Source organism: Rhinolophus hipposideros, assembly GCF_964194185.1.
Source record: "Rhinolophus hipposideros genome assembly, chromosome: 4".
In the NCBI taxonomy this organism is placed as follows: Eukaryota; Metazoa; Chordata; class Mammalia; order Chiroptera; family Rhinolophidae; genus Rhinolophus; species Rhinolophus hipposideros.
Window position 1 is genome coordinate 14,560,601 of NC_138050.1, and position 21,515 is coordinate 14,582,115.

Below are 21,515 nucleotides of genomic sequence, written 5' to 3' on the forward strand. Positions count from 1 at the left end.
GTCTTTGAAAAGCCTGTAAAAATAGTCAGCAAAGAGCAGTTTTAAGTCATGATTTAAGTTTAAATTTCCTTACTGTAAAATTAAAACTAAGGATGACAGAATCAGAAAATTATGAGTAATAAATGAAAATATCATAGTGTATTTTATTATTAAAAAGAGCACAACTCTCTCTCCTTCAGCAGTAACTTACTTATATACAATTTTTTAAATTTTAACACAAACATGGAAAGATCAAAGATCACACTGTAAAAAATTGCAGGTTTATTTTTCTAGGGAAATGTTTTTTAAAAAAAGGAAAAAGTATTCTGGCAGAAAGAGGGAACACAGACGAAGTTTACTATGATAACTTTCAGGAATTTTCAATATCTTTATCCCAGGATAAGACTAGGTTAATATAGTCAATTATTTTTGCCCATCAATTTCTTTCCAACTTACATGACTATACTACAAAACTATTTTTAGTCTTGCGAGATTACATCAGCCAACTTAACTTCAATAGACTAGGAAAATAAAAATGAAGTTAACCACCTTCTGAATACTGAAAATAAAAATGAATGAAATAAATTAACCAAATTATGACCACTAAATTATGTAGCTCAGATATCCCTTGTGTCTAATTTATCTCTCCTCTGGTTAGCACCACAGAATTGATCTTATCTGATTGACCATTACTATTATGAGTACCTGTTTTCTACTTCTTTTACTTTCTGGGAGGTAGGGTGGTGTGACGTTGGGAACCTGGACTTAAGGGTCAAAAGTGGGTTTGAAGCTGACTGAGCATGAGCAAGGAACTTATCTCTGAGGCCCTCTCTCTTCCCCATTTTTTATTTTGCAAGATGAGGATAAACTCACTGGGTGATTTTGGAGATTAAATGAGATAATGTCTTTCTAATATTAATTCCCATCATCTTTTCATTTTTTTCCCAGATTAGTATGATTTGATAGTTTTTTAAAAATATTATTGAATCAAAACAACCTGTGGATAGTTTGACAGGTATCAGGATTACCTGGAGAAGTAAAAGAGTGTACTTAGATGCGATTGTGTCTCTGTGTGATTAGCATGGTGTGTCATGCTTGAGGAGAACATTTTCTTTAGCTACAGAGCTGGAGGTAGGAAGTAAGGAATTTATATTTAAGTAACAGGGTGAGGGGCTGGTTCTAGGAAATACAGAGAGATGTAACACACATCCGTAGGCAGTCATTTTTGTTTCATTAGACTTCATTTTTTTTTAGAGCAATTTAAATTTCAGAGCAAAATTGAGGGGAAGGTACAAAGAGATTTCCCATACATCTCCAATGCCACACATACATGGGCTCCCTGAATGTTAGCATCCCTGCTGAAGAGGTGCATTTGCTACAACTAATGAACCTACATTGACACATTGTAATCACCCAAAGTACATGGTTTACTTTATGCTTCACTCAGTGATGTATATATAAGTTTATGGGTTTGGACAAATGTTTACTGTAATGACATGATCCTATGGTCTCATAAAGAGTATTTTCACTGCCCTAAAAATCTGTTCTCAGCCTCTTTATCCCTTCTTCCATCACAACCTCTATCAACCACTGTCTCCATAATTTTGCCTTTTCCAGAATGTCCTATAAATGGAATCATATAGTATGTAGTCTTTTCAGATTGGCTTCTTTCACTTATTAATATTCATTTAAGGTTCCTCCATGGTTTTTTTTATGCCTTGATAGCTCATTTCTTTTTAGTGCTGAATAATATTCCTTTGTCTGGATGTACCACAGTTTATTTATCCATTCACTTACTGAAGGATATATTGGTGTCTTCCAAGTTTTGGTAATTATGAGTAAAGCTGCCATGTGCATCCTTGTGCAAGATGTTTGTGGACATACGTTTTCAACTGTTTTCAGTAAATATCAAGGGGTATGATTGTTGGATTGTATGGTAAGATTATATTCAATTTTGTAAGAAACCATCAAACTATCTTCCACAGTGGCTGCACTATTTTGCACTCCCACCAGCAATGTATGAGGGTTCCCATTGTTTCACATCCTTATGCATTTAGTGGTGTCAGTGTACCAGTTTTAAGCCCATCTGATAGGTCTGTAATGCTAGTCAGTCATCTTTTTGAGGGACCCTAAAGTTTTATGAACATCTCTGCATGATATTGGATTTTTGCTATGACCCCTATGAATTTTGCTTAGTTGGTTTCTATATCATGAAACTTAGTTTGAAGGACCAATTTAAGACAGATTTAACAAGTGACTGCAAGTGGGCTGCAAGAAACCAGAAATGGGTAAGACATACTTTTTGCCCTTAAATGGCTTATAGTCAGTCTGTTAATGGAATGCCAAGAACGCATATGTCTATAGATGAAGGCAAAATACAAAAGAAAATATGGGAAGTGCTATTAAGAATGTTATTTGAGTACAGGGAAGAAAGACATACCATTGGACCAAGGAAAGAATCAGCAACAGCCTTCACACAGGGAACGTGATTTTAGATCGGATGTGAAAGAATTATAGGACTTTGACTGGCAGAGACGCACAGGTGTTCTAGAAGATTGGAACAGGGTGAGCAAATATACTGGCCGGAGAGAGTAAGGTATGTTATGGTGACTTCCAGTCCAGTTGCAATGTGCACTGATAATAAGGGTATATAGATTAGGTTATGTAAGAAAGTTAGAATGGGTTCTTTATAGGGGATCTTAGGTGGCACAGTGAACTCCGTGGTTGGTAGGCACCTGGCGTTTCCGACTAATTGAGTGATGTGATGAAAATTGAACTTTTGTAGTCATCTGGCAGCAGCATTAGGTAGGAAAGGTATATGTGAGATAATCAGTAGCTGAAGAAGTTAATTGGGATGCTATTACCATAATGTAACTGAAGGGTACAGTTACATGATGGCTGTGAGATAAAATGAGAGCAGTGTGAATAGACAGGAAGGGACAGTAAGAGTTGCAGGGGAAAGGAAATGTTGAGGGGGGAAGACAAGCCAGGGGCCTTTGACGCTAGGGTAGGAGCATGACGACAAAGATTTTTAGCCTGGCTGCTGAGATGCTGGTGCTATTAGAAAAATAATAAAGAATTCAATTTTGGAGTGTCAACTGGCAAAAAACAACTTCAGAAAATCCACCAAAAGAACGGTTTATTGGGGGAAAAGAAAAAAAAAGAAACAAAGCCACCAAGGAGTGGCATATGCACACTCACAGGCGAGTGTTCCAACCGGCAGTCCACATGGAAAAAAAAGGGCCGAGACCAACATGACCTCCCCCTTTGTTTGCATCCTTCCCCTGGAAGTTACCACAAAGTTCAACAGGAAGTAAAGACTAGACACTTAACAAGGGGCCCAGCTCCACCCATAGTCCTCCCAGCTCTATGGTTAAGCATCTTAAGATGCCAGTTTACTTTTGTCAGGAGATATTAACATAGGACATTAAGGTGGAAGAGCCACTGTCTAGTTTATATCTTTGGGGGAAGTTTAGGACTAAAGAAGAAGACTTGGGGATTATATGCCTAGAGGCAATAGTGGATATAATCACTAACTCACATGTTTCAGCATGAACGAAAAGAAACTATCAAAGACAATAAAGTCAGTGATAAATTTTGACTACAGTTATTAGCTATGCACAAAATGACCTTCTTTCTTTTTTAATTAGCATTCTTAGGCTAACACTACAGTTAATTTAATTCTCTAGCTTCCTAGGATCTACCAAAAGTCTAGGAAAACAGTCTGGGATTTAAATTTTACTACCTGACAGTTGACACATAGGCAAAAAGAACAGACATATTATTTATTAGAATAAGAAAGCTGTTCCAGTTTCATCACCTCATTTATAAGTAAGGAAAGCAAGGCCCACAGAGTTAAGCGAGTATATAAAATACCACGATGTTCTCATGGCAGTGCCAGTTCTAGGATTCCGGGCTAGAATTGACTTTACTCCTTGCTCTTTCTATCAAGAAGACATTAAGAGACATCTGCTACGTATTCTGTGACTTTGCCTCCTTCTCCCAACACATCTTAATTTGAGGGTCAACATCCTTACCATACTGAATCCATATTTATTTTAATAAAAACTAATACCCACAAAATGTATGGTAGATGTTGTATTAGTTTCCTAGGGCTGCCATGCAAAGTACTACAAACCAGGTGACTTAAAACAACAGAAATTACTGTCTCACACCTATAGAGACCAGAAGTCTCAAATCAAGGCTTTGTCAGGGATATGTTTTCTCTTAGACTCCGTAGAATCCTTCTTTTCCTCTTCCTAGCTTTTTGTGGTAGCTGTCAATCCTCGGTGTTTCTTGGCCTGTAGTTGTGTAATTCCATTCTCTGTTTCTATCTTCATTTACATGCTGTTCTCTCTGTGTCTCTGTGTCTTCACATCATCATATTTCTATAAGGACTCGATTGCAATATGACCTCATCCTAACTAATTACTCCTGCAACGACCCTATTGCCAAATAAGGTCACATTTTGAGGTATTGGGGGTTAGGATTTCAACATATCTTTTTGGGGCACACAATTCAACCCATAACATATATACTTTTTGCAATAAATATGATGATTTTTGGAACTTAGTGACATTATTAAGTATACGAATACTAGAACTAACATCAATAATACCGCATATGTTTGCAATCTTTTTGTTGGGTAAAGATCAGCTGAGCTTCAAAGGGATTTACTATCATAAGGGAAAACATTACAACTTACAATTGTCACTGGAAATAACCAAGAACAGAACTGACCAATTTGTGTTTATGAAAGTAATATAATAAAGGACATTTCTTTAAAAATTACCTGAGTGGGTAATGCATATTTAATTTTTTTCAAGCCATTCACATGTTAAATTTTGATTGATAAAGTAATTTGCAATGTCTAGGTGTTCTTTGTCTTTACTAAAAATAAACAGACCTAGGTTAGAAAAGAATTTCTCCATGAATGAGTTCTGAGGCTTTTGTGGAGTTGCATTTTGCAGCCTTAAAAAAAAAAAAAAAGAAAAGAAAAAAAATCAGATCGGTTGTCAGTTATGTTTAAGACAGGAAAAATGGACTACATGGCCAATCAAGAACCTTCCTTTCTTAACTTGGTGTCTAGGAAAAATATTTTGAAGGAAGACGTGCCCTTTAATTTGGCAATTTTCTTCGTAAATTATATCAGAAGCCTAGCATTATGTGTAGAATATTCTTTGGCAGGTGCCCAGGGCACCTATTAGCTAACTTTCAGTTTGCAGGCTCCTCCTGATTTGTAAGGACAAGACAATGGCAGTATTTGGATCACTGAACTAATGATAAAGGAAAATACCAACTGGTGAGAAACTTCCTGTTTGCTATGTGGTAGCTTCGCATTTCAACAGAAGTGTCAGGTTGCTTTAGAGCAGGAAGGGTTTTACAGCCTTGAAAGAAAAGGCTCTGGGGAATCAGCTGTGACATTTTTCTCACTCTTTATCTCTAGTTCTCTGCAGGTCCACTCGGTGGGATGTCAGGCTCACTTCATATTGCTGGTTCCCTGCAGTCAATTGTCATTGCCATTTTCTCTCATTTCCACTCCGGCTTTGGTCGATCACTAATTTTAAGGCCTTGAGTTATGCCATTTTTATTCTTTGCTTTGCTCAGTGAATCCCTTGAGGGATGCAGCTTGCTGTGCTCTCTCCTTCTTTTAAAACTAAGCAAAAATGGCAAGGGGCCATTCCAGGGTGTGACCCCTTTAAAACAAACTGCAGTTTGGCTCATTTACAGATGGATATACATATTGTTCTCTATAAACACACTTTTTAAGCATATAAAAATAAAAGAAATAAAATACGCCTTGTCAAACCAAATATTCATGATCTTACTCTTGAAATACAAAGAATATCAAGCAATTCATTCCTCTACATCCCTACTTGGCAAAGAAAATTTAATTAAAAGGCCCTGTCAGCAAATCTTTCAGCAGTAAATTAGGGATTGAGAGTAACTCACCGATGGATACTTCCATATCTGTAAGATTTGTAGTTAGGCCTCCTGAAAGTGATGGAGATTAAGGAACAATACATTCTGATAAATTATCACTAAAAATGAAGTCTGAAAGGCATGTACTATTAGTATTTTTCCTTTATGATGATAGGTGGTGATAACTCATTCAAAGTTTCTAATTCTCTTTCCGTGACTTAACTGAGCATATTTTTATGGCAACTCATTAGCATGAGTATTCCCCAAGCTGAGGGGTGCTAAATGACTCTGACAAGGATGGTATCTCATGAGCTCCTCACTACGTGCTCCAGAAAAAACTAGAATGTGGAAAACATTAAATGAAGGAATTAAAAATCATTTTTTAAATGATGTTAAAAGATCTATTAGTTTTTGGTTTAGGATATTGGTGTATTAACTTAAGAATTCCATTTAGAAACCCAGTCTATGGCATTAAAAAATGTTTCACATTAATTAAACACCTTGGCGATGTATTGCATTAACATCTTTCTACTTTTATTAAGTGGATCTGGACCCCACTTAATGTGTGGAGTCTTTGTTTGGTCTCAAGCTTTATATTTTCTAACCAGGATGTAAATTGCTTCAGCCTGTAGTGGAATTTTCCATTGAGTTTGGCTTTGTCGGTTGGGGTGAGGGAAGGTGCAGTTAAGCTGGTTATCCCATACAGATGCAAAATCTCTCCTAAGTCACAGGGCCAGCACTGTGCACCCGAAATAAGCGAATCATTGAAACTGCATATAGTAAATGTATAGGAAACAGGATTATTAACATTTAGCGGAAAGGAAGCAGAGGAAAAAAAGCTTTCAAAAAATCCCAAGCTGAATTACATTTTTTAAATCAAATTATACCAGAGATACAAGTCTCAAAATAGAAGATTCAGTGCCACCATTACAATCTGTGGGGACAGAGCCAGGAGTGCACGTGGAAAGGTGCTGGCTCAGGTAGTAAATGGCCATCAACTGTGATTGGATGGCCATCAGCTGTGGCTAGTTGGCTGTCAGCTGTAACCAGTGAGCCATTGGCCACTAATATAACTGCTGTGGCTACACTAGCAGCATAATTGGGGGGGCTAGCAAGAAGATGGTGGCTGAGCTAGCAAGAGTGGATTACAGCTAGCAAGCGCAGAGTGTGATGGAGTGTGGATTGCGTATTCTGTGGCTCCTGCTTCCTGTGTCATCAACCCAGCGGCCAGTGAGACTAGAGTGGTATGACTCTCCTACCTATGGCTCCGTGGGTGTTCCTTTTTGGCTTCACCATGAACTGCGTTCGTATATGGTGAGTGGGGAGCTGAGACCCCGCAAGCTGCCCTGCATGACACAATCCCTCTTTACAGATCTCTACAATAAATGTTTTGCTCAATAAAGTAGTTCTGCTTCCTTTATACTTTCCCCCATCAAGCATTCCAAATGAAAGATTAATTTACCCGGAACTCCTAATCATCCATAGAAAGAAGTCCAAAGTTTAGAGGGAAAAAAAAGTTAATGAGTTTACACAGGTAGCTGTATTAATATTACCGGAAGTCATAAATAGCAACAGAAGCTCACCAATAACGAGCTCCTAGAGAGAGGCTAATGTGGCAACCCTTTGCAGGGAATGAGCATGAAGGTGACATTCAGGCAGCTGCTGGGTGACAAGAGTAAGTGAATCACAGCTGGGAAGGTTAGAGAAAATGCCTAAAAGAATTCATAAAATCTACCTCCAATGAGGAAACCCAAAAGATGAACACACAACATGGAAGATATTGTGTGTTGTCATCAGACTTTTCAGGGAAACAAGAGGAGGCAATGGAAAGCACATTAGATTGGGAAACAAATGACCCAGGTTTTTCCCCCAGGTTTGTCACTGCCAAGGGACCCTGAAACATTGGGTTAGGTAAGCAAATTATCTTTTAAAAGAAATGGTTGAGCTAAATGATTTCTAAGGTCTCTTTGAAGTGTAATGAGATAGTCTAAGCTATGTCTTGGTTACACAAAGTGACTGTCATTGGCATTTCCATGTCACCTTTTAATTAATGGATATATGTATATCTCCTTGTCTTCATATGTCTATACAAATAACTATCAGGGAGATTAACCAAACTAAAATGAATTCGCGGCAAAATAAATTACTTTTTGTCATTTTCTCATTTAACTCTTTAATATTACAATCTTCTTAATTTACTTTTCATTTATCATACTTTTCTTTACAAATAATATATATTATTTATGTCCATTTAAAATCTAAATGGATAAAACTCAACTGAAAGTATGCAAAACAAAATATTAATATTATGTCCTTTTCAGTTCGATTCCCACATGGGCCAGTGAGCTGCGCCCTCCACAACTAGATTGAAGACAATGAGCTGCAGCTGAGCCCCCAGAGGGGCGGCCAGATGGCTCATTTGGTTAGAGCAGGAATTCTCAACAACAACTCTCAACAACAAGGTTGCAAATTCAATTACTGCATGGGATGGTGGGCTGTGCTCCCTGCATCTAAATATTGAAAATTGTGACTGGACTTGGAGCTGAGCTGTGCCCTCTACAACTAGATTGAAGGAAACTGACTCGGAGCTAATGGGCCCTGGAGAAACACACTATTTCCCAATATTCCCCAATAAAATTAAAAAAATATATATATATATATATATATATATATATATATATATATATATTTGACACACACACATATATATATATACACATATATATATGTATATATATATATATACATATATATATTATTTCCTTTTCACTGTGAAATACAATCTAGATAAAAAGTAAATTTATAACATTGAATTTGATTAGGCTTGTGCTTGCCCAAAGCCTTAGCTTGGCAGAGAACAGGCAGGATTGAGAGGGAATAGGGCTGGAGAAAAGAGACATGACTCACAGTATTTATTTAGTTTGTCATAATAATATAGGGAAGGGGCATGGGGACTGTTTTCTCAGAAGGAACAAGGAAGTTGGATTGCAAGCCTGCTCCCTGTGTGCAGCCAGAAACAGAACTGGGTCAGATGTTCATCAATCACACAGAACAGTCCAACTGAAGCCTACTGAGCAAAGAGATTCCATTATGGCCATTCCCTTAATTAAACTTATTATAAACTAGCCACAGGCTGTACCTTACAAAGGTTAAACGGAAACCTGCCCCTATTCTTTTTGTGTTTTGCAGAAGTTTCCCATACCAAGAAATTTTCCATAGAAACAAGAAACATATAAACCCTAGCCCATTGTGGGGAGAGGGTCTCTTTCACTAGTGATTAGAGTCCACCACTATTTTTGTGGAGTGGCCTTTTCTTACTCATTCTCTGCTAAAGAAATTATTTTCACTTTAAACTCTATATGGGCTTGTGGGGACAGTTTGTGGGAAAGCAGTTTCCAGGCTCTCAGCCTCATGTGGAGAAGTGCTGACTCGGGTAGTAGATGACCATCAGCTGTGACTAGTTGGCCATCAGCTGTAACCAGTTAGCCATTGGCCACTGATTTAACTGCCATGACTGAGCTAGCAAGGGCAGATTGCAGTTAGCAAAGGGTTGGTGGTTGGCAGAGAAGTGGACGGTGGATTGCGGCTAGCAAGTGAGGTTAGCAAGCGCAGATTGCAGCTAGCAAGAGGGTTGGCAGAGAAGTGGACTATAGATTGCAGATCATGTGGTTCCTGCTTCCTGTATCTCCAACCCAGCCGCCAGCGAGAATATAGTGGTATGACTCCCCTATCTATGGTTCCGTGTTTCTTTTCAGCCTCAGCAAAACCTACGTTCTTGTGCAGTGAGTGGGGCCAGAGACCCCCGCATGAGACCCTGCATTACAGGGATTGTGGGGACAGAGCCAGCAGTGCAGTTTCCAGGCTCTCGGCCTCACATAGAAAGGTGCTGGCTCAGGTAGTAAATGGCCATCAACTGTGATTGGATGGCCATAGCTGTGGCTAGTTCGCCGTCAGCTGTAACCAACGAGTTACTGGCCACTAATATAACTGCTGTGGCTATGCTAGCAGAAAATGGGGGCTGGCAAGAAGATGGTGGCTGAGCTAGCAAGAGCAGATTGCAGTTAGCAAGGTGGGTTGTAGGTAGCAGGTACGGTTGGTTGGTTGGCAGAGAAGCGGACAGCAGGTTGCAGATTGTGTGGATCCTGCTTCCTGTGTCTCCAACCCAGCCACCAGCGAGACTATAGTGATATGACTGCCCTATCCTTGGCTCCGTGAGTGTTCCTTTTTGGCCTCACCTTTATGGTGTTCCTCATGTCCTGTGTTCTTCTGTGGGGAGCGGGACCAGAGACACACATGACACCCTGCATGACAGGGCTCAATGTTTGAATTCTTTCCTACATGAAGCCAGAAACCTTCTTGGCCCAGGGCCTGAGTCCCCACTTTGGGGGTTTTGTGATATGGCATTAATCAATTCCCAAAGCATAAATATGTCCAATGGTTAACAACATTTATATGGCTAAGGAAAAGGGAATGCTTTGAGGTCACAACTAATTGTGAATTATCTTTCTGTGATCAGCTTGGATCAAAATATTCAAATGTAGAGATAGAGGCATAAAAAGAAATTTGTTTTTTTGAGCCCAGTAATGTATAGAAAAGAAAGCTCTTTAACTTATGCAATTTACCCTCTACCTCTGATAGGTGTGAATCACTGCTTTAATAGAAAAGCCCAAGAGAACGTTAAGCTTCTCTTCAATCTAAGAAATGATGGTAACATATTCTTAACAATGCATCAACAGTGGGGGTACCCCTTGGGTTGGGCAGCAGGAGAGTTGGAAGTCAAATTCTTAGAGTGGTTTCTCCATGATTTTGGTGGCCGCACAGATGGATTTCTTAAAATATTAGAGCAGGGCCTCGTATCTTCTTACAAGTTTTGTGGCATCTTAAAACCAAAGATTCCTTCTGCTATGGCCTAAAATTGAAAATTGAAAGACAAATATCTCTTATGTGTGGCCTTCAGTTTTGGACCCAGAAACTCTTTTTATATCAAAATACTCCTATGAACAGATACCATAACAACATAGTTTTTATGGTATGTGGAACACATATAATAATTGCCTGTTAAACCTAAATTATTACATTTTTTACAACTATATGTTTTTAAATAAGTTGAACTTATTTAACAAAGAATTCAAACATTTGGAGTAAAATAATGTAACTCTTCCTAGTATCAGTGATAAAGTCTACAAATGAGTATGAGGATCACAGCGTAAGGCTACACTGTAATCTGACTTTGTTTCTAAAATGAGATATATGCCCAAACTTTAGTCCTCCAAGTTTACAGAGTAACAGCTTACAGGAAAGAATATATTTGCTTCTCCTAACCACCTCTTTATTCGCTGTGCTCTCTTGCCAGTCAATTCTCTTTAGAATTAGAATTGTTATTGAGATTACAGAAATATCAATACCACTTTCGGTACAGAAAGCCCCATTTTGTGCTGATAACAATGCCTAGTGGGCAATGAAGTTAATGAGTGAAGAGGAACACTTAGGGCATAACTAGCAGTCATAAAATATGTTAAATACAATTTTAAAAAAATGTAATTTTTAAAAATTAAGTAACTAACATTACTTAGTGATTCTAATATAAAGGCATATTAGAATACTTCTAAAGCAATTTCTCTGAGAAGGTCAAAGTGACTAATGAATGTTAGGGTATTGATTCCCAAAATATCACTATGAGACCTTTAAAAATTAGGAAATTAAGTGAGAAAGAAATGAAGAAATCACTTGTCCCATGTCAGTGGTTTGGCTGGAACGAAACTCTAAGTCCATGTATTTTTCTGCTTGAATTGCTTGAACTCTTGTTTTCCATCCAGTGTGAAAGAAATTGCCAAAGGAAGTATAATCTTCCAGTATAAGAGGGGCACGGCTCTCAGGAGTCCTAATAATTTTTTTTTTGAAAAAACCACAACTTCTTGGCATCTAATATGATTGGGAGTAGAAGCAAAATGTGGAGCAGTTAAACATATTCTCAAATCACTTTGATTGAATAAGGCACAGCATTTTCAAGTGATAATATTCATTCGATCATTTCATTGAGAAAATTTTATCAAGCACAATATGCTCTGTGAAGAAGCTGATGGCAGGTATTATCAGGTGAAAGCAGCAGACCCCTTCCATCCAGAGAGAGAAATGAACAAAGAGTAAGCAAACCACAAATAACCTGAGGGAATAGTTCTGAAAAGAGCTAGAAACTAAGACATTAAGAGAGAATGTGCTAGTTCCCCAAGGAATGACTGGTGGGTGTAGAGTCTTGTGTAAAGTGTGGATTCTATTAAAATAACAGTGATGGCCCTCAGTGTAAGAAATAGCTTAGTGAAAAAGTCAGTTACTCAAACCGTGTCTTAGATATGGTAGTTGTGCAAAAAAATGTTCAATGCAACGAGTAAGAAGAAAAAAGCTAAAAATGCAAAAATATTCAACAAGGACCACAAATACATTTATATACACAATTAAAATAAAAAGGAATACTAACATGCTGTATTCTTACCCCTATTGTTCCAAAACTTTCTGGCTTTCTTCTCATCTTTTTCTTGCACAGGTGTGTCCAAATCCATTTGATCAGGTACCAGAGAGACTTGGGGCTTGGGATGACATTGAAGGGAGTAGGCAGGGTACCTCCTTCTTCAAAATAACTCATCCAAAGCTTTGTTCGAGCAAATTTCCATTCTATGTCTGCATGGTCCTGAACAAGAGAATATGACAACTGCTGACAGGTTTCTTAATTAATAAGGTAAGATAAACCTTACAGAGAGCCTTTAACCTGACTTTGAGTGGCTCTTCGAATATTAATTAAATTGCTTATAAAAACATTGCTGACTCTCAGAGATAATCATCAAAACATTTCAGATGGGGGCTGACCCTGGTAAGGAGTCACAGCTCTGTTGTCACTTTTCTTCCTTCCGTCTCCCATGAAACAGACATCTGAAATAATTCCATGTTAAAGAGACTGCAGTGATTAGTTTTGCCTTGAAGTTGAACCTTCATTTCCTGCACTGTAGGCTTACATCAGCTCAATGTCATTAGAGTTTAGCCACAAACAGGGCTTTATATCTTATCCAAGGCTTTGAACCTCTGCCTAGGTGAATGCCACCTTTATGGATGCTTGAGGCTCAGCCTTCTGGTGTTTCCAGGAAAAGCTTTACTTGATAAGGTTTCCATGTGAATAATTATTGTCCACCCTTAGGCAACAGGCGTAAACTCAGACGTTCCCTGCCACACGTAGAGTAGGGGTTGCCACAGTGCTGAACCTTGACAAAGGGCACCACACAAGGGTCTGTCCTGTGCCTGCCAACAAGCCTGAGGCTATCCTCCATCATCATTTATTAATCCATTTTATTAACTTCCTGGGAAATCTTAGGAACATTTGTGGCAATTAGATAGAGGGCAGCCAGTCTCCTCTCAAACTAACCACAAACTAATTTAAGCAAAAAATCTGGGAAGTAGGAAGTGGTAGAACCAAGGCATACATAAAATTAAAAATTCAAAATAATTCATTTTAACCCATGAATGTTATTTTTAAAACTCAGTTTTTAGAGTAGGATAATATACCATTCTAATAGTCCTAAATTGTTGGGTGCTAATAAATGCATATGCTGGGTACACATTTCTAATATGAACAATATCGATTTTAGTCTAGACACTGGACAAATTGTGCTTTCAACAGGATCACCATGGGTAGAAGACATGTGGCCTTCATTGTTGCTTAGCAAATGTCTAATTGGAGGGTTCAGTCAATAGATTGAGGCACAGAAGCTACAGTTTTCCTCCTATTTTCCCTCCTCTTCCTCTCCTCTAGTTCTTCCTCCGTCCCTTTCTTTTTAAACAAGCTTCTATTCTGCATTAAAGAAGAAACTTATGTATTGTTTGCTGCAGTCACAAAGAATGGGACTCAGTAGAATTGGCTTACGGTAATAAAAAGGCAGTCACTCTGTCTAGCTAGAGTATTGGCCTAGAGTGCCTTCTATTCCTTCTGATTCTCAGGGAGTCATAAATGAAGGGTTATCCTGGCCTCATCATGTTCTCTTACTGCTAACACAAAGCATTTCCGGGTTTGGAAGTCAGAAAAAATCTAAACAAAGTCTACAGTGGTAAGAAAAACTGGAAGTGAAAAGTTCTAGACTGGTGATGACTGAAAACCATCTTCTGCTACTCACCTTCTGACTCAGTCAATATTTAAAACTTCACTTAGGTAGTTCCTCTCCTAGGAAGACTGCCCTGACTGCCATCAACCTCAGCTGCCTCCCACCCCCAGCCCGTCTTGGTCCGCTCTTCTGTATTTCCATCAAATTCTCAAATCCCTTTTCTCAGTATTGAAATTATTCAGACTTTGTCCCTACGGCATTACATTTTTCTTGAGGGCAGGAACCTCATTAGTTGGCGTATCCCTAAAATCAAGCCTCTGTCAGGCATGTACTAGCTACACAATAAATATTTGATCAATGAACAAATGAGGGAGTGAAAAGCAGGCTTTAGACATGGCCTGCATGATTGCGTTTGCCTTTTAACTATTAAGCTGTCTTCTGTTTTCATGCTTGATCCTAAAGCTCTGAGTTACAGGTAGCAGGACCAAAGAGAAAGCCCTCAGGGTAAATTCTGATATTCTGGGACAGGTGAAAGTCAAATACTTGTCATGTTTATGTTCCAAAGAGGCGTCGTGGGAGGTATACCTGTCCCAGCCTCCTCGTGCCTGCTCCTGTCAAGAAGATTTAGAGTTTGGGCTAAACAAAAATAGAGATTTGAAGCTTGTTCTCGTCTCTGTAAGAAGGAACCTAGGAAGACACTCCACAAAGAAGCAATAAGAACATGTCATACTGTTCTTGAATAATGTTCTCTTGATGAATCGGTATATTTAATGTTTTATAGACTCCAAATTGTATATACAGCTTCTCTGTATATAGCTTGATAGTTAGAGGCTTTCTAATGTTTTTGATGGAGTGGTCTGGAAAATAGAATCCACATTGTGAAAGTGTGTTGACTAGAGGAATACATAAGTTCTGAGGGACGTATATAAGGGCTATCTATACATTTCAGATTTGTAATATGCTCAAATGAACTCCACAGATTTACCTATTCATATGCAAATCCTAGGACCTAAGTATATCCAAGTGGGAATACTTTAGACTGTCAATCAGTAAATAAAAATCATCTATTCTTATATTTATGCAGTTTTTCTTCTGTGACAGGTTTAAATAAAATTCTGAATGCTGCTTTTCAAAATAACAATAATAACACTCAAGAAGTTTAGCAATAGAGTCTAAGATGAAATATAATTTTAGGTATTTAAGGAGAAAATGAGCAGTCTATAATTATCTTTATAAAATGCTACTTGTCTAAGGTTATATTAAAGACTGAAGAAAAATATTTCATTTCTGTATAGTTTGTTTTATCTATTGCTATTGGCCATAGACATATATCATCACTGGCATGTAAGTTCAAGGGGATAAAGGACTTTGTCTTCCTTGTTCATTGTTATATTTCTAATTTCTAGAACAGAACCTGGCAGCAGAGTAGGGACTCAATAAGAATTTGTTGAGTGAATGAATAAATAAATTAAACTAAGTGTTTGGATTCCAGAATTTCAAATAAACACAGATATTGTATGTTCTGCTACAGAAGTCAGGGTTACATCTACATAGCTTTTCTCTACACTTCAAGAAACTGAAAATCCTATGGCTTTTCCCCTCAGACTCCCCTCAGGGCTATCTTTTGTATCTTGCCAAGCTGGCCTGAATTTGACTATACCAAGATTCTAGGTTAAACAGACAAAGACAATGCAAAGTCCAAAGGGCATTGCATAGATATAAGTTGCCTGTTCATAATTCATATCTCATCTACTGTTTTCCATAGCCAATGACTGTCTGGCAAGATAGATTTAGTTTATTTTATAATCATGTGTAATATAATAACACCAAATTAGTATATAGCTAAATACAGTGAACACTGCTCAGAAACTTCAAATTAACCATTCATATTGTACATGTGATCTGATTCTATCTTATCAATAGCCAATTACAGACTTTATTTCCAAAAATAATAAGATGGAGTATAACTAGGAACAACACATTCTAGGGCGAAATATTGAATTAAAATAAAGTTATTCAACTTACAGCAATAAGTTGGTAAGAATTATTCATCATAGCTATTAACATGTTGAGTAGGACAACCAGGGAGATGACATTGTATGTCCCAAACATGGTGGCACCAACAAATTCAGTAAATTCATGCTGTGCTTTGACATTGGTCACATATAAATTGATAAGCCCAAATATTGACCAAAACAGGGACTGGAGTGTCTCAAATAATCTGAAAAAAAGATAAAATGACACTAATAGCTATATTAATAGAACGAGTATACAATAAAATATAACAATAGAATTTGATTAGTTATGAATATTTGATTAGTTTACAAATACGTATCAATAGTAAACTAATATTTTAGGGCAAATATAAAATTAAACTTAATTAAAAAATTGAAACATTTTTTATCATACTAGAACAAATGGTGTACTTAATTTTCCTAAGATCTTTGAAATCTACGTTTAATTTGCTACTGCAGGAATGACAGATCTGACCCATAGCCTGTTTTTGTATGGCCACTGAGTTAAGAATGAGTTTTGTTTTTTCAAATGGTTGAGGGGAAAAAAATGAAAAGAAGAGTGATATTTTGTGACATGCAATAATTGTATAAATTTACAATTCGATGTCCATAAATAAAGTTGTATTGAAACATAGCCATGCTGATTCATTTCTGCATTGTCTATGGTTTCTTTTGTGTTACAATGGCAAAGGTGAGCAGTTGCAACAGGAACATATGGCCCATGAAGCCTAAAATATTTACTATGTGTCCTTTATATAGAAAGTTTGCCCAACCATCTTAAAATACTGAATGATAGTTAAAAAATAGTAGATTCTCAAGCTTAGTCTTTGAAAAATGTCAGTTCTTTTACCTGATTTTGCTTTTAGTTGCAGGAGGATTAAAAATCATGTTATCATTATGGATTTCCACATTGACAATTAAAGTTGCACAAAGTGAATCCTGTAAGATGGCAGTGTCTCAGAATGCTTAGATTATAAAATTTGCTATTTTTTATATTTCAGGGAACATTTTCTCATTCTTGCCAATGAATGAAGTTTGATGATTTTATTGAAAGTAAAGTTTCTGTAACTAACTGCAAGAAGTGGGATAAGATGAAGAATGTCTGAACCCAAATGAAGAATTGTTTGCTTCAGGAGAACCATTATAACAACTTCATATAATATCATAACAAGCAACAGAACTCTTACACTCTTTGACAAAAGATTACAATAAGGCTGTAGTTCAATTATATTGTAAAAACAAATGCAAATCTATTTCATATATGGCATGGCGACTGAGATTTCAGTGTTTTGGAAGATTAGCATTAGTTTGGAATCCTGTTGTAGGACCAAGTCAATCATGTTTTCTAGCAGCTCCTAGCCCCCATGACACTGTTCCATGTGCACCATTTTATGTAGGGGTGGCCTTTAGTAGGTCCCTGGAGCTTCTCACCCAGAGCCTCAATGGATAAGGTCAGTCATGGTCGAGTGACCCAAGGAGAGCCAATTCATATGAGGCTGCTGGACAGTGTCATGGCCTAATGTGAAAGATGAGCCTAAACAATCTGATTTCCTTTCTAAGAAAGTTTAATTTAGATTTATCAAGAGAATGAGGTAGTTGCCAAAAGGGACTCAAAAGATGTGAGTTATGATGTAGAGTCAGGATCACTGGAAGTATGAGAAGCCAAAGGTTTGAAAAGCACAAACTAAGCAGAGAATTGAGGATGAAGAAGCCAGGTAATAAGTAACTATTGAAGAGAATATATATGGACTAGCTGAATCAAGATAATGTTCATTAAAAAAAATCCTGTGATCCAGCATGATGGCAACTCCTGTTCTTTTGAAGCCAGGTTTTACTCTAAGTTCTGCCCTTGCTAAGATCAACCCTTGCTCAGAGGATTAAAGGATTGCAATTTTGTGTGTGATTCTTGTAAAAAAGTCCATTAGTTGAAATCCATGAATTTCTCGTTTGTATAACCAGGATAATCTTACTAAGGTTGCTTTAATTGAAGTTCAGGACTTCTTTTCTCAGATTGATTGCTTTTTTAAAAAAGTAAACAATTTCATATTTAAATTGTATAATTGAATTTTAATTATAAGATATGAAATTTAATTGTGTTTATTGGTTTATTTTGCTAAAGCTGTTCAACCATGAGACAAATTATCATAAAGTGGTAAGGATGCTGATCTGATCAACCTGAGTCAGACTGTGACTCTGTCATCAGGAATGAGCATTATGAGTCTTTCTTTTTAGTAACTTTAATGACAATTTCTAAAATTAATGATAGTGTCTTTGGGTTCAATGTGAAATTATTTTCTTTCATTCTGAATAGTGTGTATTCTCACTGTGCAGCTATCAATGTAATTCACATGGTTTTCTCTTGACATCAATAGCAGTTCAGAGAAAGCTAGAGGTTACATAATGTAAGTGATATAAAAAATAAATAGATAAATAAATAATAAAATGTTACCAACAAAATCCCACAACAGTTGTTTTCTTTGATGTTTAAATAAAAAGTGATGTAGGATAAATGGATTCTCATGGTTTAATAATACGGATTTACTTCTGTCCACATAAGAAGTACTAAATTATTAGGGAATATTAGCAAACCCTTAGGCAAAATATTTATTTACATTTTAATTAGAATTGAAAAAGAGAAAATTCAAAATAGGATAATGTCTTATGATTAATTATTATTAATAATTCCTATATCATTCTTATTTTTATTTTATTTTTCTTTTTTGAATGGAATGAATCTGAAGTGAGGTTTTCAGAATAGTTTCACTTAACTAAAATATATTCACTTCTTGGATGAGTTAAAACCTTGGTGTTTATAAGTTAATTATCCTTTTATTATATGATTTAAGAAAATCAAACTAGGTTACATTTCAAAGTCATTGCTTCTAGAAATGTTTTCTTACTTAGTGATTCCCAAATCTATTGGTATCAAAATTTCCTATACACTGAGAAGTCATTAGCTACATCAAATCTCAGACTGTCTTTAGGTGACAGCTATTTTCATAATTCCACGTTGAAATAAGGACAGAAAGCTTTCTATGGTAATGCCCCTCTTAATTAAACAACATAGCATAAAACTTCAGTTGCAGACTAAAATCTGGCAATTTCTATGGGATGATGTTATAACATTGCCTTTCTAAAGGTAGCATTTTGTCTCTTGCTCTTTGAAGATATTTCTCAATTGCTACTTTTAAAAGTTAGCTTGTTCCCTAGTTAAGTACTTACAACTAGACAAAGCAAACAAGTAAACAGGTAATGTATTCCACAGTTGAGATTTTCCTTTATCACCTTGAGACTAAAACGATGAGGAAAACACATCTGCGTATTTTATTTTCAATTTATAAGGAATAATGTAAAATTGAACAAAGTAAGACCTCAGTTGGCAAATTCTAATTATGAGGAATAAATCTCCAATAAACATCAAAGGGTTTTCTTAATAAGACAATGTCTGTCACAAAGCTGTTGCACCTCTCTTCAAAGGAGAGTCCCTTAATCAGAGACTATTAGTTTAAAATTGTATACAGAATAACTTCAATGATTAAACATTGGTTTCTTTTAGTAACATGTAGTTTTTCCCATGTTAAAGAGAAAATAACAGGAAGAAGTGTCCATTTGCTGGTAGGAACAAGCAGGGAGAGACATAGAAGATATACATCACAGTTTATGCTCCCTGAAAGCTCACAGGAGGGGAATCAGGAAAGCATTATGGAAAAGGTACATCTCAGACAGATTTTGGAAAACAGAATAAAATTTTGCCAAGTGGGATGGCAGAAAAAAACACTCTGTGGTGAGAGTAGAATATGACATATTTGGGGATTGATAACCCACTAGAAATGTGTGATTAGGGAATGGAGAAAGATGAGGCTTGAAGAAGAAGCAAGACAGAAGATCCCTGAAGGACCTGGTATGTCAAGAAGAGCAATTTGGGTGTATCCAATAAGGAATGAGAATCTATTTTGATATTTTAAACAGAGGAGTGTCAATGTTTTCATTTAGAAAGATCATTTAGGCAACAGGGTGGAAGACATATGACCAAAGACAGAATCAAGAGGTAGGGGAACTTAGATTTTTGGCATAAGAGTAAGCAAGGGAAGACACACCAAGGTAACAGAGCAGGAGTAAACATTTATTGACTGACTGCACGGGGATGGGGAAAGGGAGAGGCAATATCTAACACAAGCTTTTAATTTAAGTATCTGGGTGGATTATGGTAGCATTGACTAAAAAGGTAGTTGAGGAGGAGGAAGCATACATTTTGAGAGAGACTCTGATGAACTTTCTTTGATTGGGTTTACATTTTTACGAGATATAGATGTAGAGTTGTCTAAAAGTTGGACCTACAAATCTTGAGGATCTAAGCTAGTGATATGAAGGTAGGAGTCATCTCAGACACTATGTAGGGCCAAAGCCTTAATCATAGATGAGTTTTCAAAGGGATATTGGAATAGGGTTTGAGGATAGTTGACAAGGCAGACCACTATTTAAAAGCAATAATTGTAAAATAATTATCAGAGAAAAGTGGGAAAGATTAAAGAAGAAATGAAATCTAAAAACACAGTAACATTGAAATTAAAAAAGGAGGACAAGATTTAAAAAACGAAAGTGTTAAACAGGTTCAAATGATGCAGAGGCATTAAATAAGATATAAAAAGATAAATGTCCATTGACAGTAGCTCTAGGCATTTTCTAGAATAGTCTTATTGGAGTGGTGGAAGCAATAGCCAAATTGAAATTGGATAAAGAATGAATAAGGAGCAAAAAAACAAGGTATCATGTTTAGGCTTCATTTCAGGGTTGCTTGGAGGAAAGGAAGGAGACACACAGGAGTGGTAGCTAATGAGAAATACAAGGTTCAAAGTTCCAGCATCCATCTGTACTCCCATGGAAGGAGTAATAGAGAGGAACTATGAAAGATATAGGGGAGAGATAATAAATACTCTATTAGTACAACTAATAATATAAAGAAGTAAAGTAGTTACCTTTTTTTTTAAATCACACTGTATGACAGGCACTGTGTTAGGCAGTGTATATGAATTAATGTGTCTTTTAATCCTCATATGGAATAAAATCTCTGAGAGGGTGGGTATAAAAACAAAACTTGAAATTTACGGAAGTTATAAAGCTATAAAAAGAAAACTGAAAACCAACAGAAGCACAGAACTGAGACATAGAGCAGGAGCCCGAGGGCATCACCAGATATCCCCTGACAGTGATTGACATCCATTAAGCTGGAACAGAGTCATCAAGGAACAGGTAAATTATGCCTGCCTGGTACATTCTATATACTCTAGTACAGTCATAATACTAGGAATTATTACCAGATTTTTTTTAGTTTCTGAATAATTTGAACAAAAATAATTTGTAGCTTGCTGGCTTACATTCTGTCCTCTGGAAAAAAATTTCCAGGTAGGACACCTGGTTTATTTGGGTTGAATGATTTGGGCCCATAATATTTTAAATATGCAATTATCTGTTGCTTTTCATGATTATAGAGGAGGCCATTGATAAGGATACATGA

General features: G+C 36.8%; 1 protein-coding gene across 5 annotated transcripts in view; it reads right to left on the minus strand.

Annotated features, from left to right (window-relative positions):
- The window catches only part of TRPC4 (transient receptor potential cation channel subfamily C member 4), a 221,037-nt gene that overhangs the window by 12,183 nt on the left and 187,339 nt on the right, over positions 1-21,515 (minus strand). For 4 of the 5 annotated variants that reach the window (XM_081046160.1, XM_081046156.1, XM_081046158.1 and 1 more), the window contains 2 exons: positions 16,011-16,206; positions 12,377-12,586 (listed from right to left, as the gene is read on the minus strand). In XM_081046160.1, coding sequence (XP_080902286.1) covers positions 12,377-12,586; positions 16,011-16,206 — 406 coding nt within the window. The remainder of the gene's footprint in view (positions 1-12,376; positions 12,587-16,010; positions 16,207-21,515) is intronic. The other variant, XM_081046159.1, reaches the window with a different exon arrangement.